The sequence below is a fragment of the Hippocampus bargibanti genome, linkage group LG12 (assembly GCF_051943395.1).
Source record: "Hippocampus bargibanti isolate YZ-2025 linkage group LG12, ASM5194339v1, whole genome shotgun sequence".
Classification (NCBI taxonomy): domain Eukaryota; kingdom Metazoa; phylum Chordata; class Actinopteri; order Syngnathiformes; family Syngnathidae; genus Hippocampus; species Hippocampus bargibanti.
In genome coordinates, this window is record NC_142745.1 from 7,308,356 (window position 1) to 7,330,164 (window position 21,809).

Genomic DNA, 21,809 nt, shown 5'->3' on the forward strand with positions numbered 1-21,809 from the left:
TGTAATGACACATACATCAAGCCATGCTGGAAAAACTGCACACGGTAACTCTACCCATGGTCCTTTTGGTGCTGTGGGTGGGATAGGTCACATGATAGTACCCTAGAGAAGCTCAGCTGTTTGCCACTCTAATTCTGTCTCAAGCAGCTGAGCACTGGCCCACTGCTCCACTGAACTGTCCTAGTAATTATATATAAGGGGGGCGGGCGGGGCGCGTGTGCCTTCGTGTGCACGTGTGAGGAGGGGGTTAAACACAACACACAAATCTTTTTCTGAACTCAACTGCCTGCGCACAAATCTTGTGCATACCAGGTCGTTCTTTGTACGTGACGTGACTGACGTCAAGGATGAAATGCGCAGCAACAAAAGAAAAGAAGCGAACAAACAGGAAAAGGATACATGATAAACGAAGAGGAAATGTCACAGAAATGCGCCTTTGTGCAGTCAAATGATAAGGTCGTTTCAAAATCATATTTTTATTTTATGAACAGCTTATAACCCCGAATAACATATAAAGTGCATAAACGCATAGAGTGAGACAGTAGTACAGGTAACACACGGTACGGTACAGATATTTTGGTGTCACCATTTGGTACAATTTTGTTGTATATTTTGTGCACAAAGAGTAGATATTTTCCCCTTTCTAAATGAAATCTCTATTTTTGCTTATCTGAAATAGCTTTAAAAAAATTACTTTTTAAAAAGAATTAGCTATCTAGCTACCTAGCTCGCTGGCTCTATCTATCTAGCTGGTTAGCTAGCTGGCTGGCTCTTTCTAGCTAGTTAGCTACCTAACTGGCTTTATCTAGCTGGCTCTATATAGCTAGCTGGCTCTAGTTAGCTAGCTAGCTCGATCTTGCTAGCTGGCTCTATCTAGTTAGCTGGCTCTATCTACCTAGCTAGCTGGCTCTATCTAGCGAGCTAGCTGGTTCTATCTAGATAGCTAGCTAACTAGCCAGCTATCTCTAGCTAGCTAGCCAGCTATATAGCTATAAAGCTATTGCTATATCTTTATAGCTATATCTATCTATAACTGTGTCTATCTATATCTATACTTATCTCTATCAATATATTTATATCTATTTATAGTTCTCTCTCTCTATGTGGATGGATGGATAGATAGTTTTTTTTTATAACAGGAACTCAATTATTTAAAAAAATATTTGAAAGACAAGAGACGAGTTGCATGCAATCCAGCGCGTGTGTGGGATAAGGCCCGCGTCGTTCTCGTGCACGTTCCCCATCATCAAGTGCAGAATGTCAATTAGTTGAACTCACTTGCCAAGTCCTCTGCGTCTCCTCGAGGTTTAATGGCACCGGTCTGTCTCAATGATTTCCAATTATAGACGACAGCAGGCAAAATTGTGCTGGGGGTGGGGTGGCAAAAGGAAGTTTTGAATCACTGCGTTTCATCGACAAAAATGGCCTTCCTTGTTCTTTGCAAGAGTGCTCTTCTCTTTTTAAACACATACACCACCAGCGTTGTTAGGCTCCGTGTTAAGAGTGGCTTATTGTTCTCCGATTTAAAGGACACAATATCCCGGCCCGGTAATAGAGTTTAGATTAATTGCTGACAAATCTGTATTCGGCAGTTTCTTTTTTCTCCGCGTGACAGATTTATGACAGAGATTGATGAAGGGGAGGGCCAGCCCAGAGCTTGCCTCTGTTCACTGAGAAAGGAACCTCCACAGCTCGCTGGGTCTAACATTGAACAAGAGGCAAATAAGATTGATTTGGATGGAGGCGGCAATGTTGTCCTCTGAGCGCGGTATCATAAAATACAGTTCATCACCATGAAAGCAAAGCAAAAAAACAGAAGTTTGATGTTTTATGTGAGATTAAATATTTTTTTACATCGATGTATAGATGGACAGCGAATATGTAAAGGCCTTGCAGCAACAAGAGTGTCAATCACGCCACTTGGCTGGTGTCTGTTTAAACTCAAGAGGTGAAAAGCCATCCAAAATGTCCCGCGTACCCCACTCCTCCGCCGTGATGTCACCGCCAACTTCACTTGTAATTGGACGAGGCCACAGCTCCGCCAGCTGTTTGTAATCATCGGTATTGGGAGTGGGGATCACATGACACCCTCGGGCTCGGCGTGGACATTTAGATATACATAAAGGGTGCTGTGCATCTTTAACCCGGTAGGCCTGCCTTCCCACAGGCTATTCCTCGGCAGTGAGGATCACCTCCAGATGTGTGCAATGCTCTCACCTCAAGGATCAAATGTGGGGGAGGGGCGGGCGCCACAAGGAGGAAAGAGAGAAGCATATGGAAGGAGATCTTGGAGGTTGGTTGGTGACAAATGCACACGATCAGAACGATGACCTCCCAATCTGTGAACATGTTCTTGAAAAGATTGCGGCTGCCCCCTAGCGGCGGACCCAAATATATTTTTTAAAACTCAATTCCCCTCGTTCGTCTTCTAGAATATCGAATGAAAAAAATAAAAATGTAGTTACCGTCTGAAAGCACTGCATTATATCTTTGTCAACTTGGTTTTCACAATTGCCTATGTAAAATTTTTAAAAATTGTTTATGGTTATCATTTTATATTTGAGCATATTTGATGTTAAGGTTATCAAAATTATATTCAGTTTAGAAATGATTTGACATGTTTATATAATAGCATCTGATTGGTTGAGGGAAAGCAGGAAGTGTTGTCACTTACCCGGAAAAGGATGTGTTCGGGGTTTACGAGACGAAAGCATTCAAACTAAATTCATCTCCCCTTTTTCGACAGTTCTTGATGGAGAGCCATCCATTCCCAAAATTATAAACCCCTGAGCGTACACCTATATTCTTTAAAAGCTAAATTTACGTTTATATATATTAAAGGGTCAAATTTACCAAGAACTGTAGTACGTCTGTGTGAGCTCTCAGTCGTACAGGAGTGGTCCATCGATGAAAAAGTTTCTTCAGCCATCATCTGTACTTCTTTGAAGGTGTCGGACGTTTCGCTTCTTATCCAAGAAACTAATTATATATATATATATATATATATATATATATATATATATATATATATATATATATATATATATATATATATATATATATATATATATATAATGTCTGACGAAGTTTCTTGGATAAGAAGCGAAACGTCCGACACCTTGAAAGCAGTACAGATGACGGCTGAAGAAACCTTTTCACCAAGAACTGTAGTGTTACAAAATGGACAGGTGTCTCCAATCGGTACACAATGTAATGATATGAGCACAACAGATTGTCAATGGTCCACATTTTTTACTTCTCAGATGTAATAAATTAGATATATATTTTAAACATATTCTTGTTACCAAAACCCTCATTACAGTAATTTAAATTATGTGGGAAAAAAATTGACTACTTTATATGGTTTCACAGTCAAAAATGCCCTCCTAGTTACAGTCACTTTAATATGGACCGCGACAAAACACCTCTGCTCAAAACCTAAATCAGATTAAAAACATGCGGGATTATCTGAATCTCCATGTAGATATTCGAAATTGCACCCCAGAACAGAGAGAGACGTCATTGAGTTGTAATTGATGCTCAAGGGTACATGACGAGTTATTGAGATTTTGAAATACAGTAAAGTCTCGTTATATCGATATCGATAGTACTGCTTATTACGATACGATTACGATACGATTTTTTTCTGACTCCCGAGAATATCGATATAACGAGACTTTACTGTATTTAACTTGTTTCAATGAATTGTTAGAGATGTGGAAATCACCAATGCATCCTTCCACTTAAACGTCCCACTTTCATGATGAGCCTAGGTAGAACATGCAAACTCCACACAGGAAGGCTGAAGCTGGAATCAAACCCGGTCCCTCTGCACTGTGAGGCAGAATAGCACACCATCCAAACTTAAAATCATCTTTAAAAAGATTTTTTTGTGCCAAACAGGATTCATTCTTTCGTGTTATACTTTATTTTTTCTTTTTACATAATCCAAAAATCAACATTACATACATGTACATAGAAAATGTGTAAAGTTTATTGTAAGACATTCTTTGAGTGTTTGAAAGGTAAGAGAGAGAGAGAGCACTCGCTCAATATGGCTCCATTTCAACTGCAGGACACTTTTTCACCCTGAAAACTTGACCCTTTCACCCTGAACACTTGACCTTGGTCGCGTTTAACATGCAACTTCATGAACGCACGGTTATCAGCAGGTCATCTTCTCTACTGTATTGTAATATGAGCTGAAAAAGAAGAGTCAAGTTAATTGTGATAAGATTGAGTGTACAATGCTCGAAAATAATCAATAATGATGCTACGGGAGGTGGCGGTAGTTCGACTGTATACGATCTCCAGTGTAGTATATCTAATGACGTTATGCTGCATATCAGCCATACATTCACAAATACAATATTGTGTTGTCAAATCAGGATACGTAACACGAGTCAAAGAAAAGTTTGCTTTGGCCTATGATCATTTTTAAAATATTTCCATTCATATTTATCCATACATAAAATATATTCTCATTCAATTTCAACTCATTCTTGGCTTTGAATATACAATAGTGTGAGTATTATCCCATACCATCAATAAGCTCAGCTATCTGTCCGCTGTATTTAGTAGACACGGTTTATATTAACATTCAAATTGAAAGTACAGGACGAAAACTATCGTACAGGCCAAGAAGAAAGTGTCGCAACATGACGACACAATACAGTGAGAGTTTACTGGGCCCATGCACTGCAATTGGTAAGATTAAATACACAGTGCAAAAGACCCCCCAAAAATATAGTGTTTTCCTACATACAGGAGGATTAAAAGCAGATTCTAAGACACATAACATCATTATCACATTACTCTTCTAGTATATTGAATTCACGATCATTTTGAGGCAGAGAAATGCCTCGGTTAATTTTTCGACGAAACCGCCGAGCATCTTGAGCTATTTACAAAATCAGGAGAATTAGCCAAAATAAATGACTGCAATCAGTACAATAAGGACATTTTCTGTTATAGAGCTCTTTGAAAATAAACATGTCATATTACTACAAAAGTGTTAAATCTGAGTGTGGATCAACTATGACCTCACCTTTACACCATGTGCATGTGATGGAAGAATTGGTACGATGGATGAAAATGTGCCTCAATTTAAGTGTGGACTTCTTTCAGAATATAATTAACATTTTCACTCATGTTTCATCAAGCGTTATATGGCCCCAAGAGATCCCTGATTAACAAAACGTATTATTCATTAAGATCCTTACCAAAAATGGACTTTGAGTAAATTATTGCTTCTATAATCCAGCCCACCCCCCCCCCTCCATTACTGCCTCCCACCAACCTCGTCAAAAATAAAGTAGACATGATTTTCCAATGTATAAGGTGCACCCAAAAGCCATGATTTTCTTCCAAAGATGACCCTGCGCCTTATATGTGAAGTAATATTGAGCCCTAACAGGTCTCACAACTACTGTCAGCAGCCACTGACTCATTTTCCGCCAGTAGAAGTACTGCGTGGCCCCAGTCTCTACTGTAACGCCTTATAATGTGGTGTGGCTTATATATGGAAAACTTTTAGATATTTCTATATTATATTTGGAAAACTTATTTCATTGCCTTATACTCAGATGCGCCTTATATATGGAAAAAGTTTGAAAAAAAATTCATTGGGGGTGCGCCTTATACTCCGGTGTGCCTTATACACCAGAAAATACGGTAAATTACAAAAGTAACTTCAACACATCCCATAATCCTTCAATAAAGTGCTTTGAGGGAGTTTTAGCAAGCTTGTCAGAGGCACACAAATAATATATACTTTTGGCTGTTTTCGTGGATGCCGAGTCAGTAATTGTACAATTTCATTCATGCTATTTCTCTAGCCAGCTATTTGAGTCAGGAAACATATTAGCTAGCTAACTAGCTATTAGCTCGCTAGCCAACTATTAGCTAGCTAACTATTAACTAGTTAATAGTTATTAGCTAGCTAGCTAGTTTGATATTTGACTTCTTCCGGGTTGAGTGAACACTGGCTCATGTTGCTATCTATTAGCTATCTAGCTATAGATTTGCTATCTATTAGCTATCTAAATAGCTTACTATCTATTTGAGTTGTTTCTGGGTTGAGTGAACGCTGGCACATGTGGCTGCCACTGCTCACCCACAGAAAAACTGATCCTGTGACTGTAACATGACCTTGAGAGTCATGTAAAGCGCTTATAAATTAAATGTATTATTATTATTATTATGCTATCTATTGGCCATCTATTGCCTGTCCAGTTGGCTGGCCAGCTATTTAGCTACCTATCTATTAGCTCTCTAGCTGGCTGGCTAGCTGGTTATCGAATAGCTAACTAATAGCTATCTCTTAGCTATCTATTAACTAGCTAGCTAGCTTTCTATCTATTTGAGTAACTTCCGGGGTGAGTGAACGCTGGCGCGTGTGGCTGCCGCTGCTCACCCACAGAAAAACTGATCCTGTGACTGTAAAGTGACCTTGAGAGGTTTGAAAGGCGCTTAGAAATGAAATTTATTATTATTATTATTATTATTATTATTAATTTCTACACTTAGAATCTGCCGCGCAAACGTCCCAAGTTTACCATCAACACTGCAGATTTTTTATGACGGCGATGCATCAAGATTAACAGTACTACTGGAAAGTGAAGCACTTGGATAAGAAACATACTTTTTTTCAATTTTTACAAATATAAAATTGCCATCAAAATAAAATAATCCATTAATATCGACACGAGACTTAAAAGTAATCTTGAAATGCATGAAGTTATGCGCGCATTCCGACACTAACCAATCAGTCGATGAGTTGTTGTGACTTGTCTTTTGTTTTCATCGCTGTTTATTTGTCAGGTTAGCAGCTAGCTAAAACTACCGATTTTCTTAAAATTGTTAGAGGTGGCACAATGGCCAAGGAAGACCTAATTTGATTTTACATCCAGATAATATGTTGCAGACGTGTCATTTTTTGACATTCACTTCAGGTTACAGTGAGACCTCAACTTACAAACACCTTATCTTACAAACTTTTCGTCTTACAAACGTCAAATTTATGAAAATTAAACCTTATAATAAGCACTATTTTCATAATACACACCCACCACGGCTGGCGGAGTGATCTTCGGCGGAAGCATACGACCGAACAGCACCAGAGGTTAAGTTACCAACAGTCCTTATGGAAGGTGATTCTCCTTCCATAAGCCATCAACGACCATCAAAAAGGTAAATAAAACTTTATTTTACTGCACAGTTTATTTCTTTAATTACAGTCCTCGTGTAATGCGCCTCTCTTTCCAAACAGCAATTCCCTTTGACCTTCAACCTCCAATGCCATTCCATCAAGCCATAAATGACCATCACAAATGTAAATAAAGTGACTTTATGATACAATGCAGTGTATTTCTTTCATTACAATACAATAGCACATTTATTATACATAGAATAAGGTATGTTGTGTGTAGTTTTAAGGCTTATTTAGTTGAAAAGTATATTTTATGGAAACCCGGGAACGGATTATTCTCATTTTAATGGTTTCCTATGGGAAATTTATTTTTGAGATACACACTTTCCGCCTTACATACTCTGTCTGGGAACCAATTAAGTTCGTAAGTTGAAGTCTCACTGTATTGGCAACATTTTCTTCACTCCAAACCGAAAAATCACCGGCCCACTCAAAATTCTGATGCTGTCAGCCTGCATTAAAAATAGATCTACCTGTGTGTGTGTGTGTGTGTGTGTGTGTGTGTGTGTGTGTGTGTGTGTATGTAGTGGGGGGCCCTCGTAGTGATTCCAGAGACTTTCCCCAAATCGCTTCGGTGGCCAACGGTCCCAAAGAGACAAATCACATCCTGGGGTCCACAGTTACTGCCTGTGGCACAGTTGCGTGCACTGTAGGAATCTTTACTCATCAATGAAGGCCAGCTCGTCAATCCTACAAAATAAAATAAAAATCAGGTTTAGAAAACAGTATGCACAGTTCAGCTGAGGAGCTGACAAAATAACATAGGGAAGAGACAGAAAAGACAGTGAGAGCGATTCCACACATGGACTAGCCTTGCCTTCTTAGCAGAAACAGGACGAGAGTCCTTTTGATTGGAGCTGAGAGATTTCCACATGGTGGTTTTAGACATTTCGTCAGATATATTAATATCAGAGGGATCACACCTGGGGAGCGAAGGAGGTGAGAAGGAGAGAAGAAGCTCAAAATTGGTTGTTGGGAGTGAGGGGGTGGTAGTGTCACAGTGTAAGTACAATGAAGGTGCACCTAAAGACATAGCAACATATTGTACATGACGCACAGGAAAGGAAAGGCAATCAGGACATAAACATGGATAAAACATTTATATGTGTTGTTTTTAATCATACATAAAACACATTTGTCGCCTGCCCGTTGCATACCAAAGAAACGGATGGCGATGTCACCCCATGCTACAGAGGCATTTTTAGCATTTCGCTTCAAATAAAGGTTCCCTAGCAATATGAATTTGAAGACGAGCGAAATAAATAAATAGAATGACACAAATATCACACTGGAATTTTTCAAAAAATGATGTACATTTTACAACATCATTTTCCCCCCTTTTATTTTCAGTAGCTTTGAGTCTTGAACCTACATCGGGTGCTGACACCATTTTTACTTTTTATATTTAAGATTTCAATTAACACTATCAAAAAATGTGAACAGACTTTTCTTTCTGATGATGTGGAAAAACTAGCAAAGTACCAAGAGAACTAATGTTTTCCCCCCTTTAACCCATTCACTGCCATTCCCGAATTTATTCAGGTTTTTTTTCCTTGCCGGGGTGCTGATAAAGCACTGGTCAGACCTCAGATTTGCCTTTTGTCCATGTGAGCGCTTTTTACCAGCTTCAGCTGCTGTTAAAGCGCTATATAAATCAATATGTATGTATTGTATCGTATTTTGTACGTCCGCCCCCATTTCAAGCTCAGATAACTCGAGACCCATACAACTTAGGAATTAACTTTTTGTTTCTGATGAAAGAAGAGAGCCAGTGGTTTCTTATGCTGAATTGAATGTTTATGTAGTCTTAAAATTCTATATTCTGTGGGTCCTGCAATTTGAGTGAAAATGAACAAAAACCCTGGCATTGGAGTGGACATATTTTTGCACGTCGTCTGGCAATGAATGAGTTAAGTATCTATGGTTGGTATTGGCAGACTTCATGAGTACCCGCCACCTTAAAATCAGTCCTGATAACCGTGCAAAGGATTTACGCTCACCTGGGGTCCTGGGCCTTTGAGACCCGCACTGGATTACTGCTCTCCAGGGGAATGTGAACAATGGGAGCGTCTTCAGTTTTTGTACTAAGCATAACTTGGCACTCCTGCATCAACAAGCACTAATCAATATTTGCCATCTATATTTGTTTTTCAATTGAGCGTTCTCACGTTGCACTTCAAGTACCTCCTCAATCTTTTTGGAAGCATCATCAAGATTTTTTTTCTTCCATTCCGGCATAAGATCATCTAAGTAGCTGAGCTCCCGATTGGAGAAACACAGATCCAGCAGTTTGCGGATGAATACCAAAGCTAACACCTGGAGACATAGTGCGGGAAAAAAAAACAGGTGAAAAAAAGGTATTTCTTTATTCCGTCCATTGTGAGTGGTCAACTCGCCATCATAGGGAAGACGATAGCAGCAGGTGAGGTCTTGATGACCCAGAGAAGCACGAGACAGGTCAGCTGCGTGAGTGTAAACAGATGAACCTTCCTCAAGGGCACGTGACGAAGGTAGATGAAGTCTGGCTGGTGCTTGGCCGGCATCCCAAACAACTTCAGACGGTCAAAGAACTGTGGCCAGGCAATCAAGTTTTAACATGCCATATGACATATGTTTTTTTTTGCACCACAAGATTTTGTTCATCATTTCTTTGTGACAAGAAAAATTGTTTGTAACTGTTGGCCAATATCAGGCAAAAGTCTATGAGACATTTTTGACCTTCAACAAACCCTGACGAAAATTTAAAAAAAATAAACATTCGGACTGTGTGTAAACAGTCAAATTTCACTGCTCAGTGATTGTAGAGGCTTTGCGTTGTATCATGGTGCCTTGAGATATGAGTTTACTTTGTTCCAGGACCACATTTGTGACTCAAAACACACTTATCCTTAGAAATAAAATGTATTATTATTATCATCATCATCATTATTTTTTTTTTTTTAATTATTATTATTATCTTAAATTTCCTTATTGAAATAATCATACATTTCATTTATAAGCGCCTTTCAAAACTCTCAAGGTCACTTTACAGTCAGAGGATAAGTGTTTTTCTGTGGGCGAGCAGCCACACGCGCCGGCAGCCACACGCACCAGCGTTCACTCAACCCGGAATAACTCAAATAGATAGAAAGCTAGCTAACCAGCTAATAGCTAGTTAATAGATAGCTAGCTGGATAGCTAGCTAATAGATAGCTAGATAGATAGCTAATATAGATAGCTAGCTAGATAGCCGGCTAGGTAGTTAAATAGCTAATAGACAGCAAAAGGAAATGATTATGATTAGCCTCACTCCACAAAAAAACGTGTTTTTTTTAGTAAAAAAAAAATACCACTTGAAAAATGAATAACACGACTAAATGGAAAGAGCTGAAAAGAAAAACTTAAACTGTGACTGTTAAGTGTTCTTTAGAGTTTGAAAGGTGCTTATAAATGATATTTATTATTATTATTATTATTATTATAATTATTGTGAAAGGCGTTTAGAAATAAAATGTAATTATTTTTATAGAATTTGGCGTAATTTCTTATGCAATACCTTTTGCTGCCACTGGGAGGCATTATTACACATTGAAATAAATAGAGATATGATTGTCTATTATTCCCGAACGAAAATTATATTTCTGTAATATTTTGACTTCAGAAAAATAATATATGCATTTGAGTATTGTATTATTTTAAATGAGTTGATCCTCTGTTTGTGTTCAAATGTCACTTTTTAAGTGTTTTGCATAGTCTTGTTTTTGTCTGAAAAGTGTCCTATTATTATTATTATTTATTATTATTATTATTATTATTATTGTTGTTATTATAGTCTGAATTTGTGTAGATGATCCAGTACAGGTATTCTGAAAGAGGTGGTCACTGAGTGTGTGTCACCTTACCTGGATGCCCTTCAAGGATGAGGCTCCCATGTAGAGGAAGACACCATATAACACCGGCATCGGAATGAACTGAGTAAGAAAAGATATTCATCCAATTTCAGTAAAGCAATACTCTGGGTGAAATGTATGTGCCAACCAGAAGGTGGCAGCACTCACCTGAAGGGCACCAGTCATGAATACAGAGCATCCCATAAGCAAGAAGATGACCAGGCCGGTGAGCCTCTGCTCTCTGATGCCCAGAAAACGAGGCTGCTCTCCTGGAGCTGAGCTTTCGGACTCCAGTTTCAAACTGTTCACGTGAGTGATGGACAAGACAGTTGCGGCGACAAACCACGGCAAACCCATGATGGAGCACACGGCCAACATCATCCCCACCATCAGGAGATCCAAGTGGTACCCGCAACCTTTCTGAGGGAAACAAATAGAGGAGCATTTCAAGTCAAATGTGATTGATTACGTTACAAGAATCATTATAATGTCACGTAGGGCCTCAGCATACTTTACTTGGGATCAGCTTAGTCAAGATAAAAAATTTGACTTCAGCTTTTTGAAACCTTTTTTTTTATTGTTTCACAAACGTGAAGCTAGAATGGAAGACAGTGGACAAAAATGTAAACGTAATAAGCAGCTTTGCCAGCCGAATGAAATTAAGCTCCTTCCTGGGCTACTCTCCAACTTGCTAAATTAGGTAGCAGGAAAAAAAAATGTTTTTTTTTGCATGACTGAATGGTAACTTATTTTTATACTTTGCATGGCTGATAATAAGATATGTACATTTAACTCATTCACTGCCAGACAATGTGCAAAAATGTGTCCACTCCAGTGCCAGGGTTTTTGTCATTTTCACTCAAATTGCAGGACTCACAGAATATTGAGTTTTAGGACTACATAAACATTCAATGCAGCGTAAGAAACCTTAGACTCTCTTCCCTCATCAGAAAGAGTTAATTCCTAAGTTATATGGGTCTGGAGTTATCTGAGCTTGAAAAGGGGGCGGCTGTCCAAAATACAATACATACATCTTAGTTTATATAGCGCTTTAACAATAGCTGAAGCTGTCACAAAGCGCTAACATGGACGAAAGGCAAATGTTGCCCCCTCATGGAAGGGAAAAACATTGCCAGAGGTCTTACCAGTGCTTTATCGGCCCCCCGCAAGAAACCAAAAACCTGAACAAATTCGGGCACTCCACGTCACACTTTTTAATTCCCGAATAAACACCAGTTTTGAACTGGACTTGGGGTTCGACATTATGCATAAATGGGATTGGTCGGTCAATCAATAATCAAATACCAGCAGTTTATGCTCTTTCCGGTTGATGATAACAGCGGTTATCTGTTGGTCCATGAAGATGAGGATGGTGCAGAGAAGAGCAGGGATAGAGGCTGCCAGGATGGTCCACCAGGGATTGCGTCCAATTGGGCTGATCAGCCACCCTCTGTCGTCTCTGGTGGGCTAACGGAGAAACACATACACAAACTGCAAATATCCCCATCAAATCGTACAGGAATGTGACTTTCTAAAATTATTTTTCCTCCTTAACTTACCTGAAATTTGCTTGGCACCTTTAACTTCTGGGAGGGTACTCCTATGATGTAGTCGAGCAATACCATGACGACAATGGTGAGGAAGACGGCAAAGTCACTGATCATGGATCGCACCTGATTGCATAAGGAAAGAGCTCTCAAACGAAAGCGGTGACTAATCTCTGCTCCTGCGCCTACATCTGATGACTAGAATTTAGTGTGCCAATGGTATGTGTGCGGATTACCTTGGTGGGAAAGTAGCGACTCGTTTTGAACTGTTTGAGAAAGGCTGACATGAAGAAAGTGGAGAAGAACAAGATGACGGACCAGAAGAGGACATCGGGGGTGTAGGGGCCATGATGGCCGCACGACGTCCCGACAAAGTCACCTTGCAGACTTACACATTCCTATAGAACAAGGACAAATTTGTCTCAGGTCATTTAAAGGGCAACCGACGTCACTTTTTTGTTTTTTAACTGACATCAGAAAAACGTTTTATAGCATCTAAAATACCCAAAACACGCAGTATATTTTTAGTCAAATGCAAAACACTAATAAAAATGACTTAAAGTGTCCAAAATCTGCAAAAAATTGAGCTGCGAATTGGGCAGCCCCCAGTTCGTGACGTCACGGCAAGAGGTCTTGCATTGCTGTAGAAACAAAACAATGGCTTCAGATTCGGATAATATGCTTTCTTGTTACACATCCAGTTATGAATATGATTCAAATAGCTTTGAAGAGGAAAGCATACATGTTTGCCATCGATTAAAGAAGTCCTTCCATGTCTTTTTGAGGCATCTGGACTGCAAAGTAAAGTCCCACAAAAGAGGCAGAAAAATGGCGACCAGCTCCTGTGAGGAATGAATCAGCCCGTTTCCACAGGCTGATACATTCCTTGCATGGAGCTTGGACTCCCTCTACTGGCGGCTTTTGGGTGTAACACAAGGGTTTAAAAAAACAGTACAGCAAAATACATTGACGTGATGGAAAGACGCTACAATGCGTCTTTTTTACGGTCAGGAGGCGGTCCTTTTCTGACGTCACGTGATGACTCGTCACCAACTCAAAAACAAGACTTCCTGAATGTTCAGCGGGAGTCTTAAAACGTAAAATATAGCTATATGTGGTGGAATCTTATTAAAATACGCCCAGTAGAAGTCATTTGAAGCCATTTTACAAATTATGAACACAACTTGTCCGGAGACGTCGGTTGTCCTTTAAGCGAAAACTTCTGAAAGGAACTAAGTTGCTCCTGAGGGGCAGGGGAAATACGTGAAACGGCAGCTGCACTGAGTGAATGAATGACCAAAGGAACGCCGTTAAGGCCCGTTGAGCGTTCCCAAGACTAAATTTGTTTGTGCTCAGTGAACAAAATCAAATCGATGACATGTCTACATCAGCGTTAACCTTCAGAGAGGTTAATCGTTTGGGAAAGGAGGAAGAATTAGCTTGCTTGCTACCTTGCTAGTGAGTAATGTGTGTGCGTTCATTTACTTTGACCCGATGAAGTTACCTTGACGGTAAGATTGGCCCAAGGAACAGAAGAAGCTGTGATGTTTCTCTCGCTCCACAGTTTTAACGTTTTATTGCTTGGACTATCAGGCTCTGTACAGCGGCAGCTAAAGTCAGAGAGAGCAACACGAAGAATCATGTACAGTGCAAGCTGAGGGTAAACAAAATTTGTTCCAGGATCCTAGTTGAATTGTCATATAATATAATTAAAAAAAACAGCAAATAAAAGTGAGATACATTACATAAAGTATTACAGAAAGTATGATAACAGGTCTCATGGTAAATGTTTAAAGTGAAAGCTAAAATTTAAGTTAGCCACCGCTAATACATGGGTCACATTTGTTTTTTTATTTTTTGTTTGTATTTATTGTATTATTATTATTATTATTATTATTATTATTATTATTATTATTATTATGTTTTAACTGCTTCTAGTTGTCAAACAAACCAATGTAAAAATAAGCTGACCACTGTTGTCAAATTGGTTAAAAAAGAAAACCCAATGCTACCTTTGCTAACAAGCTAGATACGTCTGTGTAAACTCTCAGTCGTACAGGAGTGGTCCATCGATGAAAAGGTTTCTTCAGGGGTCATCTGTACTTCTTTGAAGGTGTCGGACGTTTCGATAAGAAGCCAAACGTCCAAGACCTTCATAGAAGTACAGATGACGGCTGAAGAAACCTTTTCATCGATAACAAGCTAGGTAGCAAATGAATGCTAGCGCGCTAACTTCACCTAATTTCCTTGCTATAAATTTTCCACCTATTTTTCCCAAAAAAATCCCCAATAGACTCATGTGATGTCACACCTTTCTCCCACGCAATTTTACTTCTATATCTGTCAATTTCTTAGAAATTCTGAAAATTCTGCCAATAGAACAAGAACCACAAACTGTGTTCCTCACTATGCCAGCGTCAGCTTGTCCAAATCACTGTGAGCGTTGAAGGGGTAGATTTCTCCCAGATGGCACAGCTTCTCCAAGGCCTCGTAGATGAAGATGATGCAGATGAGCGCAGCAAAGGCCTCCTCCGTGAAGCGAGTGATGTAGCACACCAGAGAGCTGGCGTCTGTAGCGACGAGTAACAGACACAACAGTGCCGTCCACAGGCCAATACAGGCCCTGAGTGACAGGTAGGAGAGGTTGTAGTCCCTAAAAAGTCAAACAAATAACATGTCATGTAGAGCAGGCAAAAAAATGTGACTACGAAATACGCGAATTTGACACAGACTTGCAGAATTTGAAGAGGATTTTTTCAAACACCAACACGGGTCCTGTGCTACCCAGAATGGTGAGAGGCTGGCCAGCAAATAGCGAATAGGCTACACCAGTCATGGATGCACCAAGTAAGGACTCGATGGCACTCTGGAAGACCAAATAAATCTTGTTAGCGGCTTTGCACAATATGCATTAATGATTTTTTTAACTGTAGCGCACAAAAATTAGAAATAATGTGTAGATATTCAGTGCAAGTGTTTGTCCTCACAATGCGTCCCTCCGTTGCCTCTCCAAGCAGCCCCCCAAAGGTGATAACGGGAGACATACAGGCACAGTAGAGGAAGAGGAACGAGGCCACACACTGCAGGCTCAGACCATCTTTATAGTCACTCAGATAGAAGGGAGCCTTCCTTTTGATGTCCATTATCAGACCGCCGAATAACCTGGTCACAACACAAAGTGCAAAGAGACAACATTATGCCGCCATCATACGTCATATCTCTTAAAGGACAACCGACGTCTCCGGACAAGTTGTGTCCATAATTTGTAAAATGGCTTCAAATGACTTCTACTGAGCGTATTTTAATAAGATTCCACCGCATATAGCTATATTTTACGTTTTAAGACTCGCGCTGAATATTCCAGAAGTCTTGTTTTTGAGTTGCTGGCGAGTCCGTACGTGACGTCACTGAAGGAACGCCCCTGACCGAAAAAAGGACACATTGTAGCAGTCCTTCCATCACGTCAATATATTTTGCTGTACTTGTTTGGTCTGAAAACGTCATGTTGCACCAAAAAGAGCCAGAACAGGGCGACCAAGCTCCATGTAAGGAATTTATCAGCCTGTGGAAACGGACTGATTAATTCCTCACACGGAGCTCGGTCGCGAGTTTCTGCCTGTTTTTTGGTGATCCATTTCCCCCCAATGTTGTCTCAAAATGGCACGGAATAAATTCTTTAATCGATTGCAAACATGTATGCTTTCCTCTTCAGAACTATTTGAATCATATTCATAACTGGATATGTAACAAGAAAGCATATTCTCCGAATCTGAAGCCATTGTTTTGATTTTTCAGCAATGAAAGACGTATTGGCGTGACGTCACGAACTGGGGGCGGGACTTTCTGAAAATGCCCAATTCGCAGCTCAATTTTTTGCAGATTTTGGACACTTTAAGTCATTTTTATTGCTGTTTTGCATTTGACTAAAAATATCAACTGCGTGTTTTCGGTATTTTAGATGCTACAAAACGTTTTTCTGATGTCAGTTAAGAAGCAAAAAAGTGACGTCGGTTGTCCTTTAAAGCGCGATATAAACTTCTCCATTTCGACTCCATTTCTCCCCCGTAGAAGAAGTAGTGCGTGGTGCATGCTGGGATATATAAAACAGCATTTCGGTAATCTCTTAAAATTATTTTTTCACCATAATTTCCCCTTTTTGGCACAATGATTAGAAATGGAAAAATTAGTGTTTATTTTGGTTGTTGTATTGTATTGTATTTAATGTCTCAAAAAACAACAAAATTAGTTTATTTGTGAAAAATTTAAAGCCAAAATATTCCTTGAAAATCTCTAAGGAACATACAAGTTTTAAAGGACGATTGGTAATCTGAAATATTATTATTATTAAATATTTATTTTTATGGTTTTATGGTTTTATGTAAATCATAAAACCTGTGAATATTTTTGAACTAAAAAAAAATGCAGAAAATATCACACATTTACTATTATGCAATTTCTATTTTCGTGTTTGACATCAAGGAAAAGTATGGTGAAATACTCTGGAAAATGTTTTAAAATAAACCATTCATTGAAGGTGCACTTTATAATCTGGTGCACTTTATAGTGCGGAAAATACAGTAGTTTGACATGCTTTGTGCATTGGGACACAGCCATGTCGGAACATAACGATACCTTCAGGGCACTCTTTACACACAGTTATAAACACGAGGGATTAAAATGTATGTCCCAAGATTGTGAAATTTATTTTGACTGCTATTGCTTTTGGGGACACACAAAAAAATAAATAAAATAAAAAGATTTCCAGAACAATTTTCTGGGAGATATGGAGTCACCTTCCGGTTCTCTGCAGCTCCGGTCCATGATGTTCTGCATGTTGCTCTTCCTCGACTTGGTAAACAGTTCCATTCGGGACGCCGGGCATTTTCCTCTTCTCCTTCAATCACATAAAATCAAGGTCAACTATCATGTCACGATCGCCGTTCACCAATCCAAGCAGGAAAAAAAACGAAAAAAAACACAGTGTATACCTGAGATGGGACATTTTTGGGTGGCTCAATACGGATAGAAGGGTCCCACTCTCCTGGTGGCAAGACAGTCACTTGGTCCAGGAACTCATCTATCCCAGCCAGGAGGTCACTTCTGTCCTTTGCCTTGTAAGCGACACCATGGAAGATCTGGACAAAAGTCACGTCAGCTGCGCTCTTCTTCATCCTTACGAGAGGGATTTTTTGAAAGAAAACCTTACCTCATCCGTCATAATGGTTGCCATGGAGCGTCCAATCTCATGGTACTGCTGAGCTTTACCATCTGGGCCCAGGAGAATGAAAAGGAACCTAAAGGGACGAGTTGACAGCTTGAATGATATCACGCACACGCTATACCGAATGTGAAGTGTTGTTCATATGAGTGTCATGAGGTGTTGCTCTCAACCTGGTGGGTATTGGGACCTCGGTGAGGCCAGTGAGCAGTACAGCGGGAGACAGGCGAACAAAAGCTACAATAGGCCTCTCCAGGAAGTCCAGCTCACCGACCAACACATTTGAGGCCTCTGCTCCTTCTGGGATCTTCTTCATGAAGTGGAGGTCCACCTGAGAGATACATTGTTTGATGAGACATAGCCTAAAGTGTTTTTTTTTTTTTCAATGTGAAAGCTCCTTTAGATCTGTATTTTGTAAGTACACAAGTGCTGGGACACCTGGAGGACGTGACCATGAACTCATTCACCGCCATTCCCGAATGTGTTCGGGAATTGAAAAGCATGACGTGAAGCGCCATTCCCGAATTTGTTCGGGTTTTGGCTTTTCTTGCGGAAGGGTGCCGATTAAGTGCTGCTCAGAACACTGGCAATGTTTTGAATAGCCACCCCTATTTCAAGCCTAGATAACTCCAGACCCTTATAATTTAGGAATTAACTCTTTTTTTCCGATGGAAGAAGAGAGTTTAAAGTTTCTAACGCTGTATTGAATGTTTATGTCGTCCTAAAGCTCAATATTCTGTGGGTCCTGGAATTTGAGTGAAAATGCCAAAAACCCTGGCACTGGAGTGGACCCATTTTTGCACATTGTCAGGCAGTGAATGAGTTAAAAATAAAAAGCTCTAAATTCTATTTTACCTTGCTGAGGTCCACTTGATGCCCTTCCGGTCCTGCGCCGTTCTTGGGTGGCTCTGTAAGGGGGGCAGGCTGAGGAGATGTGGCTGAAGCGGCTGTGTGCGCACAACACGCACAGAGAAAGTCACCTTTTCTGTACTAACCATTCCAGAAGCATGACAAATATTTTCACAAAATGAATTGAAAATGGACAGATAAATAGCCTAACAACGCTAAACATCACCCGTAAAATAATAAAAAAATATATAGAAATAATATCGAAACAATTTTGGTAAACTTTCCTGGTAATTTTGAGCATCTTTAAAGGACAACCGACCTCACTTTTTTGTTTCTTAACTGACATCAGAAAAACGTTTCGTAGCATCTAAAATACCCAAAACACGCAGTATGATATTTTTATTCAAATGCAAAACACTAATAAAAATTACTTAAAGTGTCCAAAATCTGCAAAAAAATGAGCTGCGAATTGGGCATTTTCAGAAAGTCCCGCCCCCAGTTCGTGATGTCACGCCAAGACGTCGTGCCTTGCTTGTGAATCAAAACAATGGCTTCAGATTCGAAGAATTTGCTTTCTTGTTACACATCCAGTTATGAATATGATTCAAATAGTTCTGAAGAGCAAAGCATACATGTTTGCAATCGATTAAAGGATTTATTCCATGCCATTTTGAGGCAACATTGGGGAGAAACGATCACCAGAAAAGAGAAAAGAAAAATGGTGACCTCCAGTGGTAACCTCCGTTTCCACAGGCTGATAAATTCCTTATATGGAGCTTGGACACCCTCTTCTGGCGGCTTTTGGGTGCAACACAAGGTTTTCAGACCAAACAATACAGCAAAATACATTGACGTGATGGAAGGACTGCTACAATGTGTCTTTTTTCGGTCAGGGGGCGTTCCTTTAGTGACGTCACGTACGGACTCGTCACCAACTCAAAAACAAGACTTCCTGAATATTCAGCGCGAGTCTTAAAACGTAAACTATAGCTATATGCGGTGGAATCTTTTTAAAATACGCTCAGTAGAAGTCATTTGAAGCCATTTTACAAATTATGGACACAACTTGTCCGGAGACGTCGGTTGTCCTTTAACTTTACTTTATATAATACTTCATCAAATTGTGATGCAGTGCATGTTATGCCTGTCAAATGGAGACATGGCAATTTAGCAAAATGTCGACAATAATAAAGATATTTAATCTATGAAGAAAAACATCTTGGCAAAGAATTACTGATTTAAAACTACACTTGATATCTCAACGACCATGACAAAAGCAGTACAAAAACATTCTTTGATGGCCAACATAAATCAAATGTACTGGGGAAAAAAAACCTGTTAGGTAAGGCTCGGACTGTTTGCGAGCCCCTTCTGTGATGGAGCGCACAATGGGCATGAGATTCTTTTTCTTCTCATTCTGGTGGTGGTGCCGCTTGAGCAAGGCCTCTCGCACTTTCACCCTCACGCTGTCGTCTAACTCGTGCGACGCCTCCTGGTGATCCAGAACCATGTCTGTAACACAAACAGAAAGAAGATGTGAAAAGGCAAAGCTTGCCTGAATTTGAGATTTAAATCCACCAACAAGGACAAAATTCAATATTTTCTGTTGTTTGTGTTATATGCGTATGTGGAAATGTCGCGGTTTGGAATTAAAGCGGATTTACATGGGACAGGAGAGGTGAGACAGTCTCTTTTCGTCAATGCTACAGCTTCGTTTGCTTTCAACATTTAGCTTGTAGCACACATGCACATTTCACCATGACGTCCCTGATCCACTGGTGAAAATGACGCTTTGATCCTCTCCTCTTTCATCTACAACTGCTTCATGCAACAAAGAAGGTACAGGAAGTGCTTAAGAATGAATGACTTGCTCTGTCTGTGCTGTCATATTTGTTATTCAGTTTTATTTGTTCATTTGACTTCAAGATGGCACCGCGAGAATGACTGCCTTTACAGCAGCTCCTGTATTTTGTTTTTCTACTTCGTTCTTTCCTTTCCTCTTCCTTTCATAACTTTGCTTCTGTGAAATGTAAATTTCTTCACTGGGAGACTAATAAAGATAAATCCAATCCAATCTTTCCCAAAATGTTGTTAAATAATGAAACTGACCAACCAATAATTAGCATTCATTAGCTTGATTTTAATGCCTCCTATTCCACTTTGTCCTTTCCAAGATGCTGAGTCATTAAGCAAACGTTTTACGCCCACACACACACACACACACACACACACACACACACACACACACACACACACACACACACACACACACACACACACACACACACACACACACACACACACACACACACACACACACACACACACACACACACACACACACACACACACACACACACAGTAATTCCACATTAATTCTGAGCACATCTCAAGGCCAATGCTGAGTTGAATGCCAGTATAATAATCAGCCTTGCTAATTGGAGTGCCATCACATAGGCGGCTGAAACATGGCTGAAAATACACCACAGTTTACATCTAAGTTTGTTGTTGTTTTTGTGATTTACGTGTAATGTTGTCAAAGCGATTCATATGAAGGTGCAAACATTTGAATACAGGTTAATGTTTATTTCCTTGTTAAAGCAAAGTATTGCAAGAAATGATTAGATGAACTGTGTGGAACAGTGTGTGTGTGTGTGTGTGTGTGTGTGTGTGTGTGTGTGTGTGTGTGTGTGTGTGTGTGTGTGTGTGTGTGTGTGTGTGTGTGTGTGTGTGTGTGTGTGTGTTTAACTAGCCAGTGCTCATTTAGTCACAAGGAATTAGTTAATGATATAAAGTGGTACCTCCACTTCCGAAATTAATTGCTTCTGGAAGAAATTTCTTAACTAGAAAATGTTGTTAGTTGAGACACATTTTCCATGTAAATGCCTTAATCCGTTCCAAGCCCACCCAAAATTCTGACAAAAATGTTTTTATATGTTATATATCTTCCTTTTGAGATGTTTCATAACTTGAAAATGTCATACTTACATTCGTAAGTAGAGAGAGGTACCACTGTATTTGTACCAGTGGCAGCCTGGGGATTTCATCGCTAGGCCTTCAATAGTGCTATGTCGGAATCAACCCAGACAGAAAAAGGTGTTGTGTGATTTACTCCC

General features: G+C 39.7%; 1 protein-coding gene across 3 annotated transcripts in view; it reads right to left on the reverse strand.

The window, feature by feature from the left end:
* Positions 1-3,905: 3,905 nt before the first annotated feature.
* The window catches only part of slc4a8 (solute carrier family 4 member 8), a 28,618-nt gene continuing 10,714 nt past the window's right edge, over positions 3,906-21,809 (reverse strand). Inside the window, exons 6-26 of one of the 3 annotated variants that reach the window (XR_016116581.1) lie at positions 20,029-20,205; positions 18,700-18,791; positions 18,018-18,175; positions 17,833-17,920; positions 17,615-17,761; positions 17,420-17,520; positions 15,614-15,788; positions 15,359-15,492; positions 15,034-15,279; positions 14,131-14,236; positions 12,863-13,024; positions 12,639-12,752; positions 12,385-12,546; positions 11,248-11,499; positions 11,092-11,160; positions 9,607-9,780; positions 9,395-9,526; positions 9,211-9,314; positions 8,028-8,133; positions 5,637-7,900; positions 3,906-5,561 (exon numbers count right to left, since the gene is read on the reverse strand). Coding sequence is in view for 2 of the 3 variants with exons in the window: in XM_089009599.1 (XP_088865725.1) it covers positions 7,895-7,900; positions 8,028-8,133; positions 9,211-9,314; positions 9,395-9,526; positions 9,607-9,780; positions 11,092-11,160; positions 11,248-11,499; positions 12,385-12,546; positions 12,639-12,752; positions 12,863-13,024; positions 14,131-14,236; positions 15,034-15,279; positions 15,359-15,492; positions 15,614-15,788; positions 17,420-17,520; positions 17,615-17,761; positions 17,833-17,920; positions 18,018-18,175; positions 18,700-18,791; positions 20,029-20,205 (2,705 nt within the window). In the remaining variant the exon portion in view is untranslated. Of the gene's footprint in view, positions 7,901-8,027; positions 8,134-9,210; positions 9,315-9,394; positions 9,527-9,606; positions 9,781-11,091; positions 11,161-11,247; positions 11,500-12,384; positions 12,547-12,638; positions 12,753-12,862; positions 13,025-14,130; positions 14,237-15,033; positions 15,280-15,358; positions 15,493-15,613; positions 15,789-17,419; positions 17,521-17,614; positions 17,762-17,832; positions 17,921-18,017; positions 18,176-18,699; positions 18,792-20,028; positions 20,206-21,809 lie in introns of all 3 variants that reach the window. The other 2 variants (XM_089009599.1, XM_089009600.1) reach the window with 2 other exon arrangements.